The 22,472-nt window shown below is 47.5% G+C and overlaps 1 protein-coding gene across 5 annotated transcripts in view; it reads right to left on the bottom strand.

The window, feature by feature from the left end:
• Positions 1-2,364: 2,364 nt before the first annotated feature.
• DHRS2 (dehydrogenase/reductase 2) overlaps positions 2,365-22,472 on the bottom strand; it is a 47,551-nt gene continuing 27,443 nt past the window's right edge. The window contains exons 1-10 of one of the 5 annotated variants that reach the window (XM_026007560.2): positions 13,893-14,039; positions 12,708-12,817; positions 11,300-11,479; positions 10,950-11,127; positions 10,322-10,423; positions 7,230-7,300; positions 5,685-5,736; positions 4,759-4,893; positions 4,438-4,493; positions 2,365-3,874 (exon numbers count right to left, since the gene is read on the bottom strand). In XM_026007560.2, the coding sequence (XP_025863345.1) occupies positions 3,763-3,874; positions 4,438-4,493; positions 4,759-4,893; positions 5,685-5,736; positions 7,230-7,300; positions 10,322-10,423; positions 10,950-11,127; positions 11,300-11,439 (846 nt within the window). In that variant the 5' untranslated portion in view covers positions 11,440-11,479; positions 12,708-12,817; positions 13,893-14,039 and the 3' untranslated portion in view covers positions 2,365-3,762. Of the gene's footprint in view, positions 3,875-4,437; positions 4,494-4,758; positions 4,894-5,684; positions 5,737-7,229; positions 7,301-10,321; positions 10,424-10,949; positions 11,128-11,299; positions 11,480-12,707; positions 12,818-13,892; positions 14,040-22,472 lie in introns of those variants that run through there. The other 4 variants (XM_026007557.2, XM_026007556.2, XM_072761234.1 and 1 more) reach the window with 4 other exon arrangements.

Here is a 22,472-nt window from a genome sequence, read left to right as displayed (position 1 = left end):
ATGTATAAATAGAGACAAAATATTCCCAGGTGGAGAGTCAGATATTCCAAGTGATCCTGAGGATCTCCCTCCCACAGCTGGCAGAGCTAGTAGCTGCGTGGTCCCACTCACTGCCTCCCCCAACTAACCTGGCTCCATTTCCTCCTCCCCCTCGTCCCCAGTCCTCAAGCCAACAGAAACACTCTGATGTGCCAAATTTGGTGGTGATAGTCATGGGGGGTTTCATTTTTCATGCATCAGCCCAACCTGGTCTGGAGTCCTCGTACACTTGTGAAGCTGGAGGGAGAATACACAGGCCTGTCCTTCTTTCTGTCCTTGTATCCTTCCTGTTCTAGGCTTGCCCTGGGCAACATGGGCCCAGGGTAGGCTTTTATGGACACTTCTCAACAGAGGAAGGGCCAAGGGCCACACATGGAGTGCAAACTATCTCTCCAAACCCCACCATGTTCACTTGCTCTCTCTCCCAGCCCCTCCTCCTTCCTGAGGTCAGTTCCACTCACCAGGGACACATGCCCATTCCCACAAATACACAGCATGTATTGCTGAGACACCGAACCCCATTCAGCATCATCACTCCATTGCATGCAAAGTTCTCGTCTCCTTTGGCCGCGTCTCCCTGCCTCCAGCACCGGGTCCAGAACCAGGGCCTTCCTTCCCAATACCATGCCCTCACCCTTCCCAAGGGCTCTCATCTTGGGAGGGGGAGGGCTCCACAGCCCCTGCCCCACTCTCAGGCTGCTCTCTCCCCTCTGGGGCTCTGTTGTCCTCTGCACGACTCTGGGTGTCCTCCTTGTGGGCCTAAGGAGCACTGTTCCTGCTTGCCTGGCCACTTCCCTGTCTTTCCCTACGCTCTGTCCCTGCAGAATGTAGGAGGAGGCCATGGGGTTGGAGATATAATAACAAGGTTCTGCCTACAGCCTTGACTATTCTAGGGCTGTGGGAGCCCCCAGCAAGTCACCTCCCTGGGCCTGGTCTTCTTACCTATAGAATCCTGTTCTGCTCTCCCCCATCTGTCCCAACTACTCCCCAAGGCTGAAGCCTTCAGCCTGAGCTTGATGTCCTTGGTTTACTGTTGTATTCTGATTCTTCACCCCAGACCCCTCAGCCAGGCCACTTCTGTTGGCATCCTAGCCCTGCACCTGTGGTCCAGACAAGACCCAACCCTAGAAAGATCCCAATGTCCCCATTTCTGCCATTGGAATTTCCTAAGAGAATTTTTTAGACATTTTATTTATTTATTTATTTGAGAGAGAGCACAAATGAGGGGAAGGGGTAGAGGGAGAAAGAGAAGCAGACTCCCCACTGAGCAGGAAGCCTGACCTGGGACTTGATCCAGGACCCCTAGCATCATGACTTGAGCCAAGGACAGGTGCTTAACCAATGAGCCACCCAGGTGCCCCATAAAGGTGTCTTGATACCTTATGTCCTGATATTCACAACAAACCCCTTGCAGCTACACTTTAGTCTATGTTAATGAGGTAACTTTTGGAAAACACCAAAGGATGGGCTGGTTGCCAAAGAAACCAATCATAGGACTGGAGGGTTGAAACTTTCAGTTCTACCCTTGGTCTCTGGGGAGGGGAGAGGGGCTGGAGGTTGAATCAATTGCCAATGCCTGTGATTTCATCAGTCATGCCTATGTAATGAAGCCTCCATAAAACCCTAAAGGACAGGATTCAGAGAGCTTCTGGGTTGGTGACCACGTGGAGACTTGGGAAGAGTGTCACATGTGGAGCAGGCATGGAAGCTCCATGTCCTTTCCCCATATCTTGCCTAATGTAACTTTTCCATCTGGCTGTTCCTGAGTTATTACCTTTTATAATAAACTGATAATCTAGTAAGAAGACTGTTTCTCTGAGCTCTGTGAGCCACTCCAGCAAACTAATCGAACTCAAGAGGAGGTTGTTGGAATCTCCGATCTATGGTCTGAGTACAAGTGATAATGAGAACCTGCGACTGGCAAGTGGAGTAGGGCTGGTTCCAGACCACGCAGGGACTGGTCTTGTAGAACTGAGCCCTTAACCTGTGAGGTCTTACCCTATCTCCAGGTAGGTGGTGTCAGAATTAAGCTGGTATCAGAGAACTGCATGGTGTGGGAAAAGAGCCCACACCCTAGAATTGGGCCTAAAATCGTACTCCTATACTCTTAACCTACTCTTTTTTTTTTCCTGTACCTGTGTGCCTACTAGCACACTGTATAATTTATTTTTTAACATGTTTGTTGTTTGTTGTATGTCTCCCCCACAAGAGTGTAAACTCTACAGGGAAATAATCTTTGTTTTGTTCATGGTTGCTCTCTGAGTTCCTAGAACAGTGCCTGACATAAATGTACTCACTACATTTATTGAATGAATGAATACAGTCTGCATTATTTACTTATTTATTTATTTTTAAAGATTGTATTTATTTACTTATTTATTTGAGAGAGACAGAGAGTAGGGGGGAGGAGCAGAGGGAGAAGGACAAGCAGATTCTGAGCTAAGCATGGACCCAGACGTGGGGCTTGATCTCACAACCCCAAGACCATGACCTGAGCTGAAATCAAGAGTCAGATGCTCAATCAACTGAGCCACCCAGGCACCCCATTTCTGCCTTATTTATTAATGAGTGTTTTAAACTCCTGTTCTCCCACCACAATGAAGGAACTTAAGAGAGGTTGGTTCTTTTTTTATATTTGTGTTCTCCAAGGTGCCTGGCCCAATGCATGGTTTGCAGCAGGGACCAATAAATGTTTTCATAATTGAATTAGTTTCAAGACAAAGACCCATGCCCAAGAGGTCCAGAGAGGGGACACCAGTGAGGGACTTCAGTGAGGTGAAAGCCAGCATTCAGTTGGAAGCCTTGTCTCAGGTCTTCCCTTGGGACCAATTCAGGATAAGACTTATGGATGGCATGAGAGGAAGACAGGAGTTCTCAGGGCCACTACTCCTCCCTGAGTCTGTTGTGCCTTGGACGTGCACGCACAGAAGGAGGGTGCCACGAGCATCCCTCAGGAATAGAAAGGGACTTTACCAAGGGGAGACAGTCTTAAGAAGGTTCACACTGACTTCTCTCTTTTGTATAAATTATAAGGTCGCAACCTGGAATGGTATGCAAGATTTGGTGAGACTTTTTTCTTTAGGTTCTCAAAGGCCTGTGTGGCCCAGAAAACAGTGAGAATCACTAGCCTACAGGACCCCAGGGGGAATCCCAGAATCCTCCCTCCACGCCCCACTTGCTCAGCCTCCCCCAGCCAGCTCAGAAAACGGGGCAGAGCCTGCTATGAACACTCATTGGTCACTACCTGGGCTCTGTGAGTGGGCTCAGGGCAGCAGAGGGCAGAAGACAAGAGAGGCCTGTGTTCGGCCTCATTCCCCTTGGCTCTACCCTTCCCAGGAGTTCCAGGCTTGAGGAGGAATTAGAGTTGATTTTAGGAAAGGAATGTTCAAAGTCCAAGTGGCAGAGAGAACGAGGTAACATCCTGAGTGTCTGCTCCTTCCCCTTATGTTCCAAAGTGCTCCAAAGTGCCAGCCCCATGAATTCCTTCGGCTCCACAGCCCCACAATAAGAACCCACATGTTGGTTGGATCACAGCAGCTGTATCAGCAGTAGTCAAGCAAATGAGATCTCTGGGGGTCCTGCCTCAAAGCTGGCATGGATGAGCCCCCAGATTGCTCATCTGGTAGAGCTTCAGACGTAATCACCTGACCTTAATGATCTCCCAGCCCACCCATCCCCAGGCTCCTCAGCCCAGACCCACAGCTCAGGGTCCCCTTAGCCCCATCAGAGCTGAGGGGAGAAGCCAGCCACCACGATGTTTTCTCCGTTGATGTAGCTGGCATCTGGAGAGCACAGGAAAGACACAAGTCCCGCACAGTCCTCAGGCTGCCCTAACCTGCATAGAAGGAGGACAGAACACATGTCAGTGACCTCAGACTCTGGTTCTGCTGATGGGATTGGGTTCCAAGGAGGAGCAGGGCAGACTCAGCTGGACTGCTTGCACCCCGCAGGGCTCTGTGGAACCCAGACTTTAGCTACAGGAATGACCAGGGAGTGTCTGGGTGGTTCAGTGGTTGAGTGTCTGACTTTGGCTCAGGGTGTGATCCCAGATTCCCAGGATCAAGACCCACATGGGGCTCCTTGCATGGATCCTGCTTCTCCTCCCTCTATCTTTGTCTCTGCCTCTCTTTCTGTGTCTCTTGTAAATGAATAAATAAAATCTTTAAGAATATATATATATATATATATATATATATATATATATCACCCCTCTGGCTCATGCAGGGGCAGCCTCAGAGATTCCTGCTCCTGTCGGAGAGGAATATATATATATATATATATATATATATATATATATATATATTAAAAGGAATGGTCAGTACAAATAGGGAGGGTCCGGCTTGTGAGACAGATGGGCCACCCCTCTCCAGGTGTACCCAGATTACCAAGGCTCCAAACCTTTGCAGGTGGTACTTCTCCTTGAAGTTGTTCCAGAAAACCTCATTCATGTGTAACTGGACAAAGGGAAGACAGAAACAATCAGTGCTGCTAAAACAAGGAGATGGGCAGGGCCACAGGTGGTCCCAGGGCACAGCACCCCTAGCAGATTTGCCTTTCTCAAGGGTGATAGGCTGAGTCATGGCTGACTTCAAAGGACAATGAGGACCTCAGCCGTTAGGGACACTAACCTTAGGCTTCAGTCATTCCTTTATCCCTTAGTCAGTGGAGAGGTTTCTACTGATCCCAGCTGGGAAATGGGGGACACACCCCGGTCCTCACCACTTTGCTGAAGTTAGTCTTGATTATTCCTGGAACCAGGCAGTTCACCCGGATGCCCTTGGGGGCCAGCTCCAATGACAGTGTCCTGGTGAGGCCCAGCAGGGCTGTCTTACTGACATTGTAGGGACCCAGCTCCTGGGAAGGGAATCAAGACAATGATTAGAGTATGGGGAAGTAGGGGTGCCTGAGTGGCTCAGTTGGTTAAGCATCATGATCTCAGCGTTGTGAGATTGAGCCCCACGTTGGGCTCCCTGCTCAGCAGGGAGTCTGCTTGTCTCTGCTCATTCTCTCTATCTCTCAAATAAATAAATAAATCTTAAAAAAAAAAAAAAAGATGTGAGAAAAAAGGGGTGCCTGAGTGGCTCAGTCAGTTAAGCATCTGACTCTTGATTTCAGGGCAGGTCACCATCTCAGGGTCATGAGATTGAGCCTCACCATTGAGCCCCCATTGGGCTTGGCACTCAGCAGGGAGTCTGCTTGGGAATCCTTCCCTTTCCATCTGCCCCTCCCCACACATACACTGTTTCTCAAATAAATACATAAATCTTAAAAAAAAGAAAGAAAGAAATAAAGAAAGAAAGAGAGAGAGAGAGAGAGAAAGAAAGAAAGAAGAAAGAAAGAAAAAGAAAGAAAGAAAGAAAGAAAGAAAGAAAGAAAGAAAGGACACAGGGAAGCAGAGGAAAGTATCTGTTGGATTTCTCACCTACAGATGATCCCACCCCTGGCCCAAGCACAGAGCTCAGAAAACCCTCCCCAGCCTAGTCTGAGAACAGAAGCTGGATCTCAGGGATGCAGCAGGCACGCGGGCATCAACTCAGCCTACGGCAGCAGGAGTGAAGTGGGGGTCTGTCCCAGGCATTATCCCTGTGGCATTCTGAGGACTCCTTCCCCTAATCTAACCAGGTGCACCCTGAGCAAGCACTCACCACATGTGGTATATATGCTGCAATGGAGGAGACCAGGATGACTGCCCCCATCCTGAGAGGAAACAGACACAAGAGGAGACAGGAAACCAATAACTTACCATGGATTGAGGTGCTATTATGATTTTTAAAAGACATAAAAATTTGAATAATACCATTTTAATGATTATAGTCATTGAATAATGCCATCCTCAGAACAGCAATATAGTTCCTGTTATTATCCCCATTTCAGAGCTGAGCAAACGAAGGCTCAGCAGGGCTTAGCAGCAGAGCCATAAATGGCAGAGCCAGGACTCTAACCTCACCTCTCTGACCCAGTGTCCATGCTCCAAGCCATTATACTCTTCTGCCTTTCCCTGGGGAAGTGAGGAGCAGAAAGCCAGCTGCTTTTGGAAGGGGAAGAGTGAGCGTGGTGAGGAGGCCCCCAGTGCTAAAAGTGAATACCTATCAATGGACCACCTCTGAGAAGCAGATGAGGCAGGAGGACACAAGAAATGAGAGTCAGTAACTTTTCCTTCTATCCTACACAGTCCTGGGCCAGCTTCTAAAGGGTACATCTACACAGAGGAATCTGAGGAGCAGCTATGTCCTAAGGGAGACAGCAGCCTGCATCCCTGCCACAAGACCCTGAGACTATGTATGGGGTGCAGCCGAACATGCATCATCTAGAATCCAGGCAGCCTCTCTGGAGGCTGAGAAGCAGGGAGCAGGGCAGCCTGGGTGGCTCAGCGGTTTGGTGCCATCTTCAGCCCAGGGTGTGATCCTGGAGACCCAGGATCAAGTCCCATGTCGGGCTCCCTTGCATGGAGCCTGCTTCTCCCTCTGCCTGTATCTCTCCCACTCTCTCTCTTTCTGTATGTGTCTCTCATGGATAAATAAGTAGAATCTTAAAAAAAAAAAAAAAAAAAAAAAAGCAGGGATCCCTGGGTGGCGCAGCGGTTTGGCGCCTGCCTTTGGCCCAGGGCGCGATCCTGGAGACCCGGGATCGAATCCCACGTCGGGCTCCCGGTGCATGGAGCCTGCTTCTCCCTCTGCCTGTGTCTCTGCCTCTCTCTCTCTCTCTCTGTGACTATCATAAATAAATAAATAAATAAATAAATAAATAAATAAATAAATAGCAGGGAGCAAGGAGGGGTCCAGGATGTCTGCTCCCCATGGGGAGCAAAGGGGCAGACCCTGTCACAGATCATAAATTGGTGAAAAGACACCATCCAGCAGTTCGAGAAGCAGAGTAGAAGAGGGTGGGAATGACCTGCCTACGAGGCAAAGGAGCTAAAGCACAGCCATTTCCCAAACCCAGTGATGTCAAGGCCAATGACACCATGCCTGAGCTCCAGGAACAGCACCCTCATCCTATAGCTACTAGAATTAGAAGCTGTAGCTGTGCAAAAGATGAGGCAGGGCAGAGGGAGAGGGATGTGGAGACTCTAAGGACACCTCTTTGGTTCCCCTTCCCAGCTGGGCCCCTATGTTCTCCAGGGGAGAACCCCTATATTCTTGCACTGATTCCCCACCAGTTCCCACTGCCCCTGCCACCCGGCAACCTACCCCCTGTTCTCCATGTGGGGCAGCAGCTGGCTCAGCAGCAGGGCTGGCGACTTCACATTCACATCCAGGATCTGAAATCAGAGCAGAGGCCAGAACAGTCAGCCCTCGGCCTGGGCCCATTCTCAGAAGACACTTGGAGCCCAGTCATTTGTGTGGCAAACCCAGGAAGGTGCAGATCTGAGGTTCATTTCCCTTCTGATCAGGACAAGAGTGGTTTCCCACTTGCTAATGTTAACAGGCAGGCAGGCTAAGTGGCAGGCCCATGAACAGAGCCCTGAAAACGTGAACTGGTCAGGACTAGGATGAAGGAGGGAAGTGTTCAGGACTTTCTTTTTCTTTTTATTATTTATTTATTTATTCATGAGAGACACACAGAGAGAGGCAGAGACACAGGCAGAGGGAGAAGCAGGCTCCATGCAGGGATCCCGATGCAGGACTCGATCCCAGGACCCCAGGATCATGCCCTGAGCCAAAGGCAGACACTCAACCACTGAGCCACTCAGGTGCCCCATGCTCAGGCCTTTTAAAGAAGCTAGATTATGAGCTGGTTGTGCAGAGAGAAGTTATAAGCAGAGGCCCCTGGAAAAAGATTGAAAGTAGAACAGATGGAGGGAAAGGAGATTTCTGGAAGAGCTGTCTTTTCCTGTGTTTTTACTCATTTGTGTCCTTGTCTTGTCCCAGTAGAATTGAAGGCATCCTCACAGGGCAACAGCATAAAACAAATCAAATAGGTATAACATGTGAAGAAACAGTGTAGGAAGATAAGCAAAAGCCAGAGCAAGGTTGATGCCCATGGTTCACAGCATGAGGTAAGGACTAAGCATCACTCTCCTATTCGTCCACAAAAATGCCAGCTGTGAAGGCCTATGTGCATGCCTATTTTTATCACCTACTTGGCTCTAAGCTTTCCTGGGGCCATCATTAAAAGGGAGACACAACAGAGAAGGGCCATTCTGGGAGCTCAGTGCCCACGCTGGGCCCACCTGCAACTGAAACCTGGATCTGGCCTCAGGCATGAGGGTCCCTGATCCTCTGTCCAGGGACTCAGGCTGGTGGTACTGGGACAGAGGAAAGGTAAGAGGGAACTGGTTGGGAGAGATGTAGAGACTGAGCCAGGGGCTAGGACACAGTGCCAGTTGGGGCTAGAGTGGTACCAGAATCCCACCTGTGGGGCAGCATCTTGTGTAAGATCAATGTGTCCTGTGTCTCTAGGGAGTGAGGCTGCACATCTACAGCATTTCCCCACATCTTCATCCCACACCCAACCATTCCTTTGGATGAGGACAGGGGAAAGGCTTTGATGGAGAGCTGCTGAGGCCCACGTGTTGATGGATTGCCAGTGTTGGTGATGACCCCGAGGATTGTAAGAAGTGGTTCAGATGCCCAAAGGGGGGCCTAGCATGAGGTCCCCAATAAGAAGGAATTGATGGTTAGACTACAGGACTTCCTGCCCATTTTCTGCTCAAAACAAAGCCCCACCATCCCACCGATGTCTGCTCTAGGTTCCACGTGTGTCAGGCTAGATGATGGGCTCAGACAAGGCCTCTCTTAGACTCAGCAGCCAAACAGGAGCCAAGGAAAAGGTGCGAGTTTCTCCTCTTCTTAAAAGGACTGCCCTATTAGAGAAGCAGGTAGAGTGCTCCCAGTGCCATGAAGTCCTGAGTAGAGATCGTGGGCCTGAGAAGATTGGATGCTGGAGAGTCCTCAGGCAGGAGAAGGATGGAGAAACGGTGGAAGAGGAGATGGGAAACTTCACAACCAGCTGGAGAAAATGGGAGTCTGCCCAGGGGAGGTGCTCAAACTGGCCCAGTGACAAAGTGCGCAAGAAGGAACCCCCCCCCAGGACACCTCCTAAAAACTGCATTCAGATAAAGCAGAGCTTCAGGTAAATCTCAAACTGGTTTTGTGACCATTTCCCCTCTGAGGTGGTGACAGATGTGTTTGGGGATGGCTCCTACCCAGTGGTGTGGACTGCGCATAGACCAGTAAGGCCTTGGAGAATAGGGTGGCAGCAGAGAAAGTAAGGCCGGGCTGTGGGCTAGCACACTCAGCTTCAGGAGGGAAGATTTCAAATGGGTTCTGAGAAAAAGAGATTCATGATCCCATGAACAAAGACACTAAAAGGGAAAATGACTCAGGAGGGTTGGGACACTGTCAGCAATGAAATCCCAGCTACCTAATCATGAATGATCCTTCGGAGGCATTAAGGAAGCTGAGGAGCTTGGGGAGGCTGCTAGCACTGGCTGCAGGGAGCTCAGGTTTCAGGCCATCTGTGAGGATGGAGGGAAGGGCATCCAGCCAAGGCAGACAGACAGGAGGGAGTGGCCTGAGAACGATGTCTATAGAGCACAGAGACCCAAGGAAGGCAGAAGGAAATGTTCTGGCCAGTGCCTGGGATGGAGGGGAATGCTAACAATGGCAGGAAGATGAGGATTTCACTGCAGGCCATCCTGTCAGGAGGACTCAGGAACCAAACACAGGAGTGAGTAGAATAGGAGTCATAGAATAATGAAGGCCAAGGTGGACCTCAAGACATTTTATCAAGTCTCTTCTGGACCCTGTGGACCAGGAGGCAGGATCATTAGTTGGAATGCAGTGGGTTGGAATGTCTGAGCTCATGGAAAGCTGATGGCTGGGCCTGGGCCTGCCAGGTATAGCAGGTTCCTCAGTGAGGAACTCTCATCCAGGAAGGGTGAAGAATCTCAGTGGCAGGTACGCATCCCCAAAGAGGAGCAAAATCACCAAAGGATATAAAATACATCTACTGTGGACAAAGAGCAGAGACCTGACTATTTTTAACTCTTACTAAGAGCAGAGACCTACTCCCACAGCTATATCCCCAGAGCCTGGCATATAGCAAACCCCCAATAAATATTTGCTGAATGAATAAATACAGATAGGAAGAGAAAGAAAAGCAGAAAGAATGTAGGAACCTACTTTGAGAGCACACAAATTGAAAAGTGGCATCGTGGCACATTCCAGGGGACAAGAGATCAGTGCCTATTTTTACAGTCACTTCAGGAAAGGAGAGTCGAGTCTCAGTGGGAGAGCATGTTAGACCCCTCAGCCAGCTCTCCTCAGCAGCCTCTCACCTTGTCCCACACCTCCTCACTGGCATGCACGGTGCTTCTCACCAGGGGGTTGACGGCTGCATTGCACACCAAAAAGTCCAGCCCCCCATAGTGCTCCAGGACCTGGGGGGAGGGGTGACACACAGGGGTGTAAGTGTGGAGAAGGCCTGAGGAGGCCTCACCCTCCAGCACCACAGCCAGGTGCACAGGGCACTGAGGCAAAACTTGCTAATTAGATCCTGTCCGGACCAGGAATGGTAACACAGCTGGTGTGAGAACCAAACTCTGGTGATGGCAGGTGCCCCGACAGGCCCAAGCACAGGTTCTGCCTCACTGAGGGCATCAGGGGAGGGTCTGTCTCCTCCAGGAATCCCTCCATGGGCTTGGGATGGGGAATCCCTCTAGATTCGTCCTCAACCACAGTTCTCCAGGGTGTGGGAAGGGGGCAAGGGTACTCTCATGGACAAGGCACTCTCCAGAAAGCCATGTGCACGATGAGGTCTGCCCAAGTAGATGGTGAGCAATTCTGGTTTCAAGACGTGTTGTAGGGCCTCCCGCAGCCCCCCGGTCCCGGCCCCACCTAGGGCTGAGCAGCATGGGAAGGGCTCTGTGCATTCTCCTCCCTGTGTCCTTCCACCCTGCCCCTCACCGTGGCCACCAGCCGCTCCCGGTCCTCGGCCTTCCCCACGTGGCACACGGTGCCCGTCACACTCAGCCCCTCGCCCTGCAGCGCTGCCACCGCCCGGTCCACGTTGTGCTGCTTCCGGCTGCTGACCACCACGTGCGCCCCGTCCTGGGCCAGGCGCCGGGCGATAGCGAAGCCGATCCTGCGGCAGAGATGGAGGGAACAAGACAGCCTCAGCCCGCTGCCACCATTGTCCCTCAACCCAGCCCTGGAAACCAACAAGGCTGTGTCCCGATCTGCAACCCCAAGGTCTCTCTGTGGAAGCGAGAGTCCTTGGGAGGGGTCAAGACCCATAGGGCAATCAGGGCACTTACCCATCAGTGGCCCCGGTGACCACAGCTACCCGATTGGCCAGGACCCCCTTTTGGTCTATCCCAGTGCTGTTCATGCGCACAGAGAGCCCAGCATAGGAACGAAACAGGCCCCTGCTGACATAGGCCACTGCTTGGAACATGCTGGCCAGTGCCTTTTTCTGCTTCCTGCTGAACTTGGCCCTGGAGGAAAAAAAACAACTTCACCTGTCACCGATGCCATAGTAATGATGGTCATCTACCCTCAGCTCCTCCAGACAGCCAAGGCCAGCAGCAGAGAGCCAGAGAGAGCAGAGCCGGGCAGGGTGAATTTCAAACACGTGAGCCTCAGGTCAGGAAAATGCTAGGAAAATTCTCTATTTATAAAACTGGCAAATGGGAATGTGAGACCTAACATTCAGTAGACAAGATTGTTTTCCCATTCAGTCCGTGTGCAAGCACTGAGAGTTTGGAACGCATCAGAGAGAGCAGTCCCGGGTTCTAAATGCCTGCATACAGTCCTCACCAGGCTGCTGAAGTGAAGCTGACTGAGTAGAGGCTGGGAGGAGGCCGAGCCAGCCAAAGCAGCCCCATACCAGGCTGCAGGGTGCAGACTGTCCCAACACCCTCTGGGAAGGAAAGGAGTCTGCTGCTGTAGGTGTGCGCAGGTGTTAAAGCGATGTGAGGACCCGACGTGGAGAGACTCAGAGATGTAGACACTTTCCTCTGAACTGGAAATACATCAGAGATGCTTGTGTAGGGGACCCTCTTTTGCCTAGACCCCAAATTTCCCAGCTCCACATCACTGTGAGCCCGGAGACTCCTGCCTCCCCCAGTGTGAGATTCCCATTTGCTTACTCAGGAGCCCTGCAGGGTCCTGGATCTAGGAGTCTGATCTGTTTCCTGCGGAGGCAGGTGAGGAGGAATGGTTGGAGCAAGGAGTTGTCAAGGACACCCAGGGACTTGGGATGCACTTTTAATGCAGGAGAGTGCCAGAAAGCTGAAAGAGATGCAGGCTCTGGTAGCTCTGGACTGAGGGGCCAGCAGACCTTCACTTTCAAGAGGCTCTGGTGGGGGCTGACTGTCTGCAGACCCCCATCAGTTCCAGACCTGCTTTGGCCACTCCGACACCAAGGGACTCCTTGTTACTAAGCAACCCTTGTCATACCTACTGCATCTCCCTTGTTCCTTAGCAACCAACCCTTACATAACCCAGTTCCCTCAACTTAGGGGTCGGTATCTATAATGATCAGAAAATGGGTGCTGCTCAGAAATTATGGAGAAATTTCAGATTAAATATCAGGCTGTATCTATGTCATGATGAAGGTAACCAAATGCTCTGCTTTAAGAGAGACAGCCTTGGTTTCAAATTTATGTCTCTCCTGATACCATTTTTCCAAAGTTACCCTTTACAGATCCTAGACCCCCTCACCTTTTTGTCCTAGCTGCCGTCACTCTGCTCTCTCTCTCTCATGCTCTCTCTCCTTTCTGCAAGGTCATATTCACAGCCTTTGGATTTGAGAGGATGAGGGATTTCGGCTCCTGAAAGAACCGAATAACACCTTTCCTAAACGGGATACCAGATTCTAAACACTTATGACCCCTGGGGGACTTCTCTCCCCCAGGTTGTGAGCACAGATTAACCCCATTCAGTGTCAGGGAATTGGTCTGTCTCCTTAGCTGGGAGGGCCAGTGGAAAAAGAGGAATCGCCTTTTGACAGGATGGGCCGCCCCCTGCTGGAAGAACCGAGTTATGGCATCTCTCCCATCTCAGCTAAGGAGTTGTCAGCTAGTCTGTGACTGTCCCCTCTGTGGTCTACAACAGTTCTTACCAAGCCCTGCTCCTTTCCAAACTTGCCGTGAGATGGTTTGCAGGAAATCTGTCCTACTTGTAGGGAAAAGCAGCTCTGGCCTAATTGCAGGTAGAGTGCAGAGAGACTAATCAAGCCTCATCTGTCTCCCTTGCTTCCCCTTCCCATTCAAGGCCCCTCTTTCCCAGGGCCTGAGACTGAGCACCTTCCAAGGGCCCAGGCTCTCACTCACTCAGCCCTTGTTCTCACTTCTGCTTTTCTCTGGAGTAGTCAGCTGGGCCAGCGAGGCCAGAGTCGACTGGGGGTCCTGGGAGCTGAGAGTGGCCTCTGAGCCTGGCACTGCCCGCTCTGATTCCCCTTACCAGGCTGAGCACTTCAGACACCCAGAAATGGAGGTGGGGAAGCCAAGTGGACATGCCCTCAAACTAGTCCCATCTTGGAGGTGGATGGCCTTCATCAAAGAGAAAAGGGAAAAGTCAAGAAAACAGAGGTTAGGGGAGAAATATGCAACAGTTAGAAACATTAAAGTCAGGGAAGAGAGAGACTAGGGAGCTATCCACAGAAGGCGTGTGACTCTGGCTCCAACTGCACCTTGGTAAGATGAGGGGCTGAGTTGGGGAGCCCTAAGGGTTCTGATAGCACCCCCTTCCAAGATCTTTGTTATGAGAATCGAAGGAGAAGTAAAGACAGCTGCACATAGAGCCAGGCAGAAAGCAGCAGCAGCATAAAAAAATACAAAAGAGCAAAAGTGGGTGGGTCCAGTGTCACAGACCTCAACCCCCAACCCCCAACCCGGACAGCCTTACCTCAGGCCACACTGACGTTGCCTCCGCCTGACCTGGCTATGCTCTTGTCCTGAGCCCAGGTCAGGAGCCCTCCCGCTGTGGAGTCTGGCAGCTGAGTGCGAGGATGTGGGTAGGCAACAGGCTGGGTTTCAGGCCCTGTGATTCTATCTGAAAAACTCAAAGATTCATGGAATTTATAGTCCTAGAATTATGAAAGGTGGTGGTGACAAATGGCCTCCCCCACAGCTGGGGAGGAAGCTGGGGGATGGGAGCCGCCTGGGGGAAAGAACAGGACTTCTTGTCTGAGTAATAGTCTAGAGAATGCTGAATGTACCACTTGCCAGAGCCCCGTCCTGTCAGACCAGCTGTTCCTAGAAACTCACACAACAAAAACAGACCCCTGGGTCAAAGTGGGCTCCAGATGGCACCCTATGGGGCCTATGGGCTTAGCTGGCTGGGGAGCTGTGTATAAAGCCACCAAGATATTTCTACAGGCACCAAAAAGAGACTACAGACCTCAGTCCCAAAGCCAATGAAACAGGCCCTCCCCGCTGGATCCAGGGATCAGGCCCCTGGCACTACGCAGCTCTCATGACTGGACAGTCCAGGTATCCTTCTATGTCTGCACGGCTACCCACCACCCAGGCTATCACCTGGGTCCAAATATCTGAATGAGAGCCTCCTTCCTCCCAGGTGCTGTGTTAAGTACTGTGAACACCAAAATAAGGAAGGCACAGTCCCCACCCTTAATAAGATTAAAGTCTAATGGAGAAATCAAATAAACGTAGTGCAGAGTGCTACATTTAAAAAAAAATTTTTTTGCTCTGATTCTTTTTTTTTTCTTTAATAATTATTCTGTGTCATCGATGGTAATTTTTTTAATTTAAATTCAATTTGAGGGGCAGCCCAGGTGGCTCAGCAGTTTGGTGCCTGCCTTCGGCTCAGGGTATGATCCTGGAGTCCCAGGATCGAGTCCCACGTCGGGCTCCCCGCATGGAGCCTGCTTCTCCCTCTGTCTGTGTTTCTGCCTCTCTCTTCTCTCCTCTCTGTGTCTCTCATGAATAAATAAATAAAATCTTTTAAAAAATTTCAATTTGAGAGTGCTACATTTTAAAATAGAAGCAGATTTGAGGCTCAGGAAGACCTCCAAGGAGAGCTCAGAAAAAGTCACATAGAGATGCCTGTGGATATTTCAGAGGAGGCAGTCGGATGAGTCATCCTGGCACTCAGGATGGCAAGCCAGAGATCAGAAGAAAACTTTGCAAACTATTGGTTTGGGTGGAAGCAGCCTCATAAATGGATGAGATAGGCCTGAGAAAGTGATGAGGAGGAAAAGTCAAAACTGGAAGAGTAGCAACCGGCCTCTAAGAAGGTCCCCATGATCCTTGTAGGCTGGCATTCCCAGCCTTGTGGGATCCCCTCCTGCAGCAGAGTGGGGTTACCAGAAAAGTCACAGTAGGTGGCTTCTGAGATAAGGATACATAAAATTGAGTGTTCTGTCTTGGACTCTCTCTGACTCTCTCCTTCTCCCTTGGATCGTTCCCCTCTGCCATGTTGTGAGCACTCCTATGGTAGGACTGACTCATGTGGCAAGGAACTGAGGCCTGCCAACCACCATGTGAGCAAGCTCAGAAGCAAACCTCTTGGCCCCAGTCAAGTCTGGAGAAGACTACAGAGCCAGCTGAGAGTTTCACTTCAGCCTCGTGAGACCTCCTGAGCCAGAACCACCAACTGCATGGTTCTCATTCCTGACTCTTGGAAACTATGAGATAATACATTTCCAAGCTGTTAAGTGTTAGGGTGATTTGTTATGCAGCAATAGATAACTAGTACAGGACTCTTAGAGAAAAATAGCTCATTGAAGAGTCAGAGCAGAGAATGCTGAAATATAAGATTTTCAAAAATAAGGTAGCCCCAGTTAAAACAGTGTTGCAGGGACCCCCTGGGTGCCTCAGTGGTTGAGCATTTGCCTTCAGCTTAGGGCGTGATCCTGGGTCCAGGGATGGAGTCCCACGTCCGGCTCCCTGCAAGGAGCCTCTCCCTCTGCCTATGTCTCTGCCTCTCTCTGTGTGTCTCATGCATAAATAAATAAAATATTTTTAAAAAACACTGTTGCATTGATTCACGAACAGATAAAAAATCAAAGGAGCAGAAGGGAAGGTTCAGAAATAAATACAAAAAACACACACACACACACAAAAGAAATAAATACAAACACACTTGAGAACTTCACATGTGATAAAGGTGGCATTTTGAATCAGTGAGAAAAAAGATTTATCAATAAATGATGTTGAGACAACTGGCTAGCTCTCTGGGGGAAAAGAAACTAAATTAGATCTGTGCCTTTCAAACGATACACCAAAATAAATTTCAGATGAATCAAAAATTTAAATGTTTAAAAAAATGAAACCATTAAAAACTGCAATAATTCTTGGGGCGCCTGAGTGGCCCAGTCACTTAAGCATCCAACCCTTGATTTCAGCTGGGGTCGTGATCTCAGGGTCAATGATCTTGGGATCGTGATCTCAGGGTCCTGAGATTGAGCCCCATGTCTGGCTCAGCGCTGGGTGTGGAGCCTGCTTAAGATATTCTCTATCCCTCTGCCTGCCACTTGCACTCTCTCTGTCTCTCTCCCTCCTTCTCTCTCAAAACAAAACAAAACAGGGATGCCTGGGTGGTTTAGCGGTTAAGCCTCTGCCTTCAGTTAAGGGCATGATCCTGGAGTCCCAGGATCAAGTCCCACATCGGGCTCCCTGCATGAAGCCTTCTTCTCCCTCTGCCTGTGCCTCTACCTCTGTGTGTGTGTGTGTGTGTGTGTGTGTGTGTGTGTGTGTCTGTCTCATGAATAAGTAAATAAAATCTTAAAAAAAAAAAAAAAAAACACTAGGGGATCCCTGGGTGGCTCAGTGGTTTGGCGCCTGCCTTTGGCCCAGGGCCGGATCCTGGAGTCCCGGGATCGAGTCCCACGTTGGGCTCCCGGCATGGACCCTGCTTCTCCCTCCTCCTGCCTGTCTCTGCCTCTCTCTCTTTCTCTATCATAAATAAATAAATAAATCTTTAAAAAAAACAACACTACAATACTTCTTTTACTTCTGCATGAAAAAAGACTACCTAAGAAAGCCAAAAGAAAAGTACAATTTATGTAATGTTTTAGAATACTAATATATTTAGCCAGACTAAAACTAATATATAGTGATAGAAATATGTGGTTGTCTGAGTAGAGAGGCATGAGAGAACATTCTAGGGTGATGGAAATTTTCTGTATCTTGATTGGAACGGTGCATCTGTGGATGCACAGATATATGTGTTTGTCAAAACTCCAGGAACTGTGCAATTAAGGTGTGTACATTTCACTGTCTTGTTCTGCATACTTCAATAGGGTTGATTTTAAAAAGAAAAAGTAAAAGGACAAACACCAGTAAGTGTAATCTTTTATAAAAACACAATTTCTCTACAGAAATTGATAGTCTTGAATCCTGACATGCTTCCAATCCCTTTCTTCTCTGGGAGTGACCCTTCTCCAGCCTCTCCCAGGCATAAATGATTCAAAGCAGAATTCCTACAGCATTTTATGCTGTAGAGACAGAGTTGAGGTCTATATAAAGCATGCATTACTTTGCTTTGTTTTCTACACCGATTTGAAGTATCCTCTAATCTTGGCCTCTAGGATGGTGCTGGAATTAGACTGAATGTTTGTGTCCCTCCAAAATTCACGTAGAAGCCCATGTGATAGTATTAGGAGGTGGGGTCTTTGGGAGGTGATTGGGACATTAGGGTTGAGCCCTCATAAATGGGATTAGTACCCTTATCAAAGGAACTCTTGAGAAGTCCCTTATTCCCTCCACCAGGTGAAAACACGGCAAGAAGCCAGTTATGAACTGAGAAGCAGGTCTTCCACAGACACCAAGTCTGCCGGTGCCTTGATCCCAGCCTCCAGAACTGTGAGAAATAGGTATTTGTTGTTTAAGCCATCCAGTCTTTGTCATTTTTTGCTATGGCGGCCTAAGCAGACTAAGACAGGTTAGTTGGCTGGTTTCGTAATTGGCTGATTGGTTGTTTGGAAGATTGGTTGATTCACAGACTAGGGAGATGGAAAAAGCAAGAGCTATTTCTCTAGGGGCAAAAATCTGCAAGAAGGAAAGAAAAAAAAAAAAAGGAGAAGAAAATATTGCCCACAGTGGAATTTCATAAGACAAAAATGGAGAAAACAATGGGGAAAGTAGTTATATGTGTGTTTCCTTGAGGAGGAAGAAAAGAGATGATAGAGAAGAAAGTTCTGGCAATGACCTCAAGGAAACCCCTTAGTATCCATAACCTTTGGTAGTCATGGGGTAATGTAAAAAGACAGGGGCAGGCTAGAGCTCAGAAGCACAGGAACCATTGGCAGGGCCATGGTGGCTGCAGGAGAGTTATGCTAACCAAACTCCGAAGGCTACAATTCCAGGAAGACATATATTTGTTCAAAAACAAAACTTCCCATCGCAACTATAACCTCCCTCCAATTCATTCCCTGTGCATCCCTTTCACCACAGCATCTCAAAACCTTGACAAGCTACAAAAGCATTTGTCAGGAGAAAACCAGCTTGCCAATATGACTGCCACCAACACCCTCCTCTCAGAGCTTCGTAGCTTATCCTCCCGTGAGCTCTGGCTCACAGAGGTGTCACACAGCACACTCAAATGAGCATCCGCAAGCTGCCGATGGATCGGGGTTCTACTCCACATCTTGGCACTGAAGGGTTCTCCTTTATGTACCTTTTATGAGATTGACAGATTTAACAAATAAAAAACAAACAAACCAGAATGCCCAGTTAAATTTGAATTTCAGATAAACAAAAAGCAATGTTGTAGTATAAGGACATCCCCAAAATTGCATGGGACATGGTTATACTAAAAAAGCTATTCTTGGCTTATTTGAAATTCAAACTTACCTGGGCACCCTGTGTTTTATCTAGCAACCATGCCCTTTTACAGTGGTGGTAACTGTTATCCAAAGAATAGTGACAGCTTTACTCTTTATTCTTTTTGTCAGCTTATTAATTGAAAAAAATATCAAAATATAAATTTAACACCTCACCCAGGAGAAAAATGAAGAACAACTATTATTTATAAAATGTAAATATATATATGTATATATATATAAATGATGCCTGTAACACGTAGGTACAGTATCCTTGCATCCTTATGCATCCATTTTTTTTAAATATATGGATAAAGGAAAAGTCCTCCATTATTAAACCACCAAATTCCTATACTTCCCAAAAGTAATCACAATTAACAGTGTATTCTTCTAAAACTTTTCCGCTATTTGCATACATCTATAAGTACAGAATATGTAGATTTGTGTGTTAGTGTGTATCACATTGTAAATGCTGTTCCACTGTTCTGCAACTGGTTACATGGTAGTACAAATAGATCTACCTCCTTATTTTTAAAAGTTGTACAATACTCCACAGGATAAACATTATCTCCTCGTTCAGCAATTCGCAAAGTAGGGTTAGAGAAGCCCCTGAGGAATCCTTTTAGGGGGTCTGTGAGGTCAAAATTATTTTCATAGTAATAATAAGATATTACTTGCCATTTGCACCCTCAGTCTCACAAAGAATACAGGGGAGTTTTCCAGAGACTACATGTGGGTGACGACGTCATTGCTCTGACAGCTAATGAAATGTGTGTATACTTCTTATGTTTTCTAAAATTTTCTTGGGAATCCCTGGGTGGCTCAGCGGTTTAGCGCCTGCCTTTGGCCCAGGGCGTGATCCTGGAGTCCCAGGATCAAGTCCCACATCAGGCTCCCTGCATGGAGCCTGCTTCTCTCTCTGCCTATGTCTCTGCCTCTCTCTCTCTGTGTCTTTCATGAATAAATAAATAAATAAAATCTTAAAAAATAAATAAATAAATAAAATTTTCTAAAGAAGTAGATTTAGGGTATAAATATGTACACTTTCAAGAGATGAACTTAGTTTGTTTTCAGACTTCCTAGTTGTCTCCAGTTATACATTCTACAATTTCATTGTTATTGTCCAATAAATTGTTATTTTAAAGTTCTGGGATTTTCTTGTACTTGTGTGAAAACACAAGGAACAAGTACACTTTACCTTGTTTTGAAATAATATTTTAAAATATTTTCCAGGATATTTTTCAGGAGCTCCTGGGTGGCTCGATCGGTTAAGCATCCAACTCTTGGCCTCAGCTCAGGTCATGATCTCAGGGTCATAAGCCTGAACCTTGTGTCAGGCTCCATGCTCAGCATGGAATCTGCTTGAGATTCTCTCCCTCTGCCCCTGCCCTCTCGCCTGCATGCTGTCTCTCCTACTCTCAAATAAATAAATGAAATATTTTTTAAAAACCTTTCTAAATTTTGAGTTTTATCCGAAATTGTTATTTTAAAATGTAGTTGTATTCTATTCTAACACATAAAATCATTCATTTACATTATATTTATCCTCTTCAAGGATTCATCATTGGCTTAAGAAAGATAGATTAAAAGACTTGCTTTGTCAACTCACAGCTGCATCATCTACATCTAAAAATACTGGAAAGGGCAGCCCGGGTGGCTCAGTGGTTTATTGCCACCTTCAGCCCAGGGCCTGATCCTGGAGACCCCCGACCGAGTCTCACTTCGGGCTTCCTTCATGGAACCTGCTTCTCCCTCTGCCTGTCTCTGCCTCTCCCTCTCTTTCTCTGTGTGTTTCTCATGAATAGATAAATAAAAATTTAAAAAAAAAGAAAATTAAAGAAATAAATAAATAAAAATACTGGAAAGGATGAAAATGGACTATCCAAGAGTTCTTTGACTAGAGGAAGGGAAGGACATACTCCAAAGAAATTGTGAAAAACTAAGTAAACAACAAGAATATGATAAATTCCAGATTTCCCTCCACTCTGCGGATATTAGTTTATCTTAGGACATGTGATGCAGCGGACACTATTTTAAATAGTGTTATAGGGCTAGGTAAGATGCAGCATCATTTTGAGACCAGTCACTCAGAGTTGACAGAAAAAGGAACTGCCTTTTTTCTTTTTTTTTTTTTAAGATTTTATTTATTCATGACAGACACAGAGAGTGAGAGGCAGAGACACAGGCAGAGGGAGAAGCAGGCTCTAAGCAGGGAGCCCAACGCGGGACTGGATCCTGGGTCTCCAGGATCACACCCCAGGCAGCAGGCGGCGCCAAACCGCTGCGCCACCGGGGCTGCCCCGGAACTGCCTATTTTAAATGTAGATGGGATGAGCTCTTTAAAAGCAAAAAAAAAAAAATTTCCAAGAGCTTTTCAGAGTGGAAATGAAAGTCACTGAAGAATATTGCAGGGTAAGTTATCACATTGTGTTAGCTGGAGAAGGGCACACTAGCTGAGAGATGATCCAGCAGTGTGCACTGACACACCGAGTGTCTGCTGGAAGGGCTCCATGGAAGATATTCTGGGCGAGCTCACTTTGCAGCAGTACAGTTGCTCACTCCCAAAATCAAAGATTTAGTCACAAACCTGAAGACAGAGTTCCTCTCTTGCCTAAAGAATGGTACTTTTACCTGACAAATGGATGGACCAACATGTTGTCTTGTTATTTCTCCCATGTAGGCACAGACCAGTCCCAAGAGATCTTTTATGTGAATATTTGGCCACGAACACAAGCGGTGGTAAAATGTTCAGTGCTGACTAACTCTCTTGAATCTCATGGTTGCTCCCAAAAGAACGGTTTTGGCATTTCTGCTGCTGACTCAGAGCAGTGATGGACACAGGTGCTGGCACTCCTCAAAATAAGGCAGCAGCAGCCAGCTGTCCAGGTAGCCACTGCGCTCCTTACTGCCACATATTTCAAGTTCGAAGAAAGCCAGTTGCACTTAAGATCATCATCTTAGATCTTGATCCTTGAAAACACATCTTTTTAACATTCTTGGGGAAGAAATGAGAAGTGTACAGAAAACGTTTCTGCCTCATACTGAAGAATGATGGTTATCTCAAGAAAAAGCCCTTGTGCTATCATTCGAGATGTGAACTGAACCATCTGCCTTTTTCGTGTAATTCTATTTTTACTGAAAAGAATGACTGACAGCCAAACTATGATTATTCAGATTCCAGGATTTGGCAGATATTTTCTCAAAAATGAACAAGGCAGACTATCACTTCAAGGGAAATAATTGCCAACATTTGCTGCCATTGATAAAATTTGAACTTTCCAGCAAAAGTTAGAATTGTAGAAAATTTCTATCTGCCATCCCGAGTTTGACAACTGCCTGACTCTCTTTTTCCAATGAGATCAGTGTTGATGTTAATAAATGTGATTTTTGATATTGTACCACAGAATATGTCAACATCTGGAGGACCTGCATATCTCAGTGAACCAGAATTTTCCAGATAACCAATGCATGATGTTACAAAATCACATGTCTTTTCTTTTTAAGAAAAGATCCATTCAAAGTGCAAGATACCAAAGGGATTTTAATGTAACATTGTATCAAAAATTCCTTGATATAGTTTCAGATTCCACAGTGCAACTAATCTTTAAGAAATACCATTTATCAAATTTAGGTGTGGTACCAAAGAAAGATATTAATGATTATCTGAAAAAGCTAAGATCCTCCCTCTTCCAACTGTGTAT

The sequence above is a fragment of the Vulpes vulpes genome, chromosome 6, assembly GCF_048418805.1.
Source record: "Vulpes vulpes isolate BD-2025 chromosome 6, VulVul3, whole genome shotgun sequence".
In the NCBI taxonomy this organism is placed as follows: Eukaryota; Metazoa; Chordata; class Mammalia; order Carnivora; family Canidae; genus Vulpes; species Vulpes vulpes.
The sequence above is the reverse complement of the archived record's forward strand: the minus strand, read 5'-3'. Positions and strand labels throughout refer to the sequence as shown.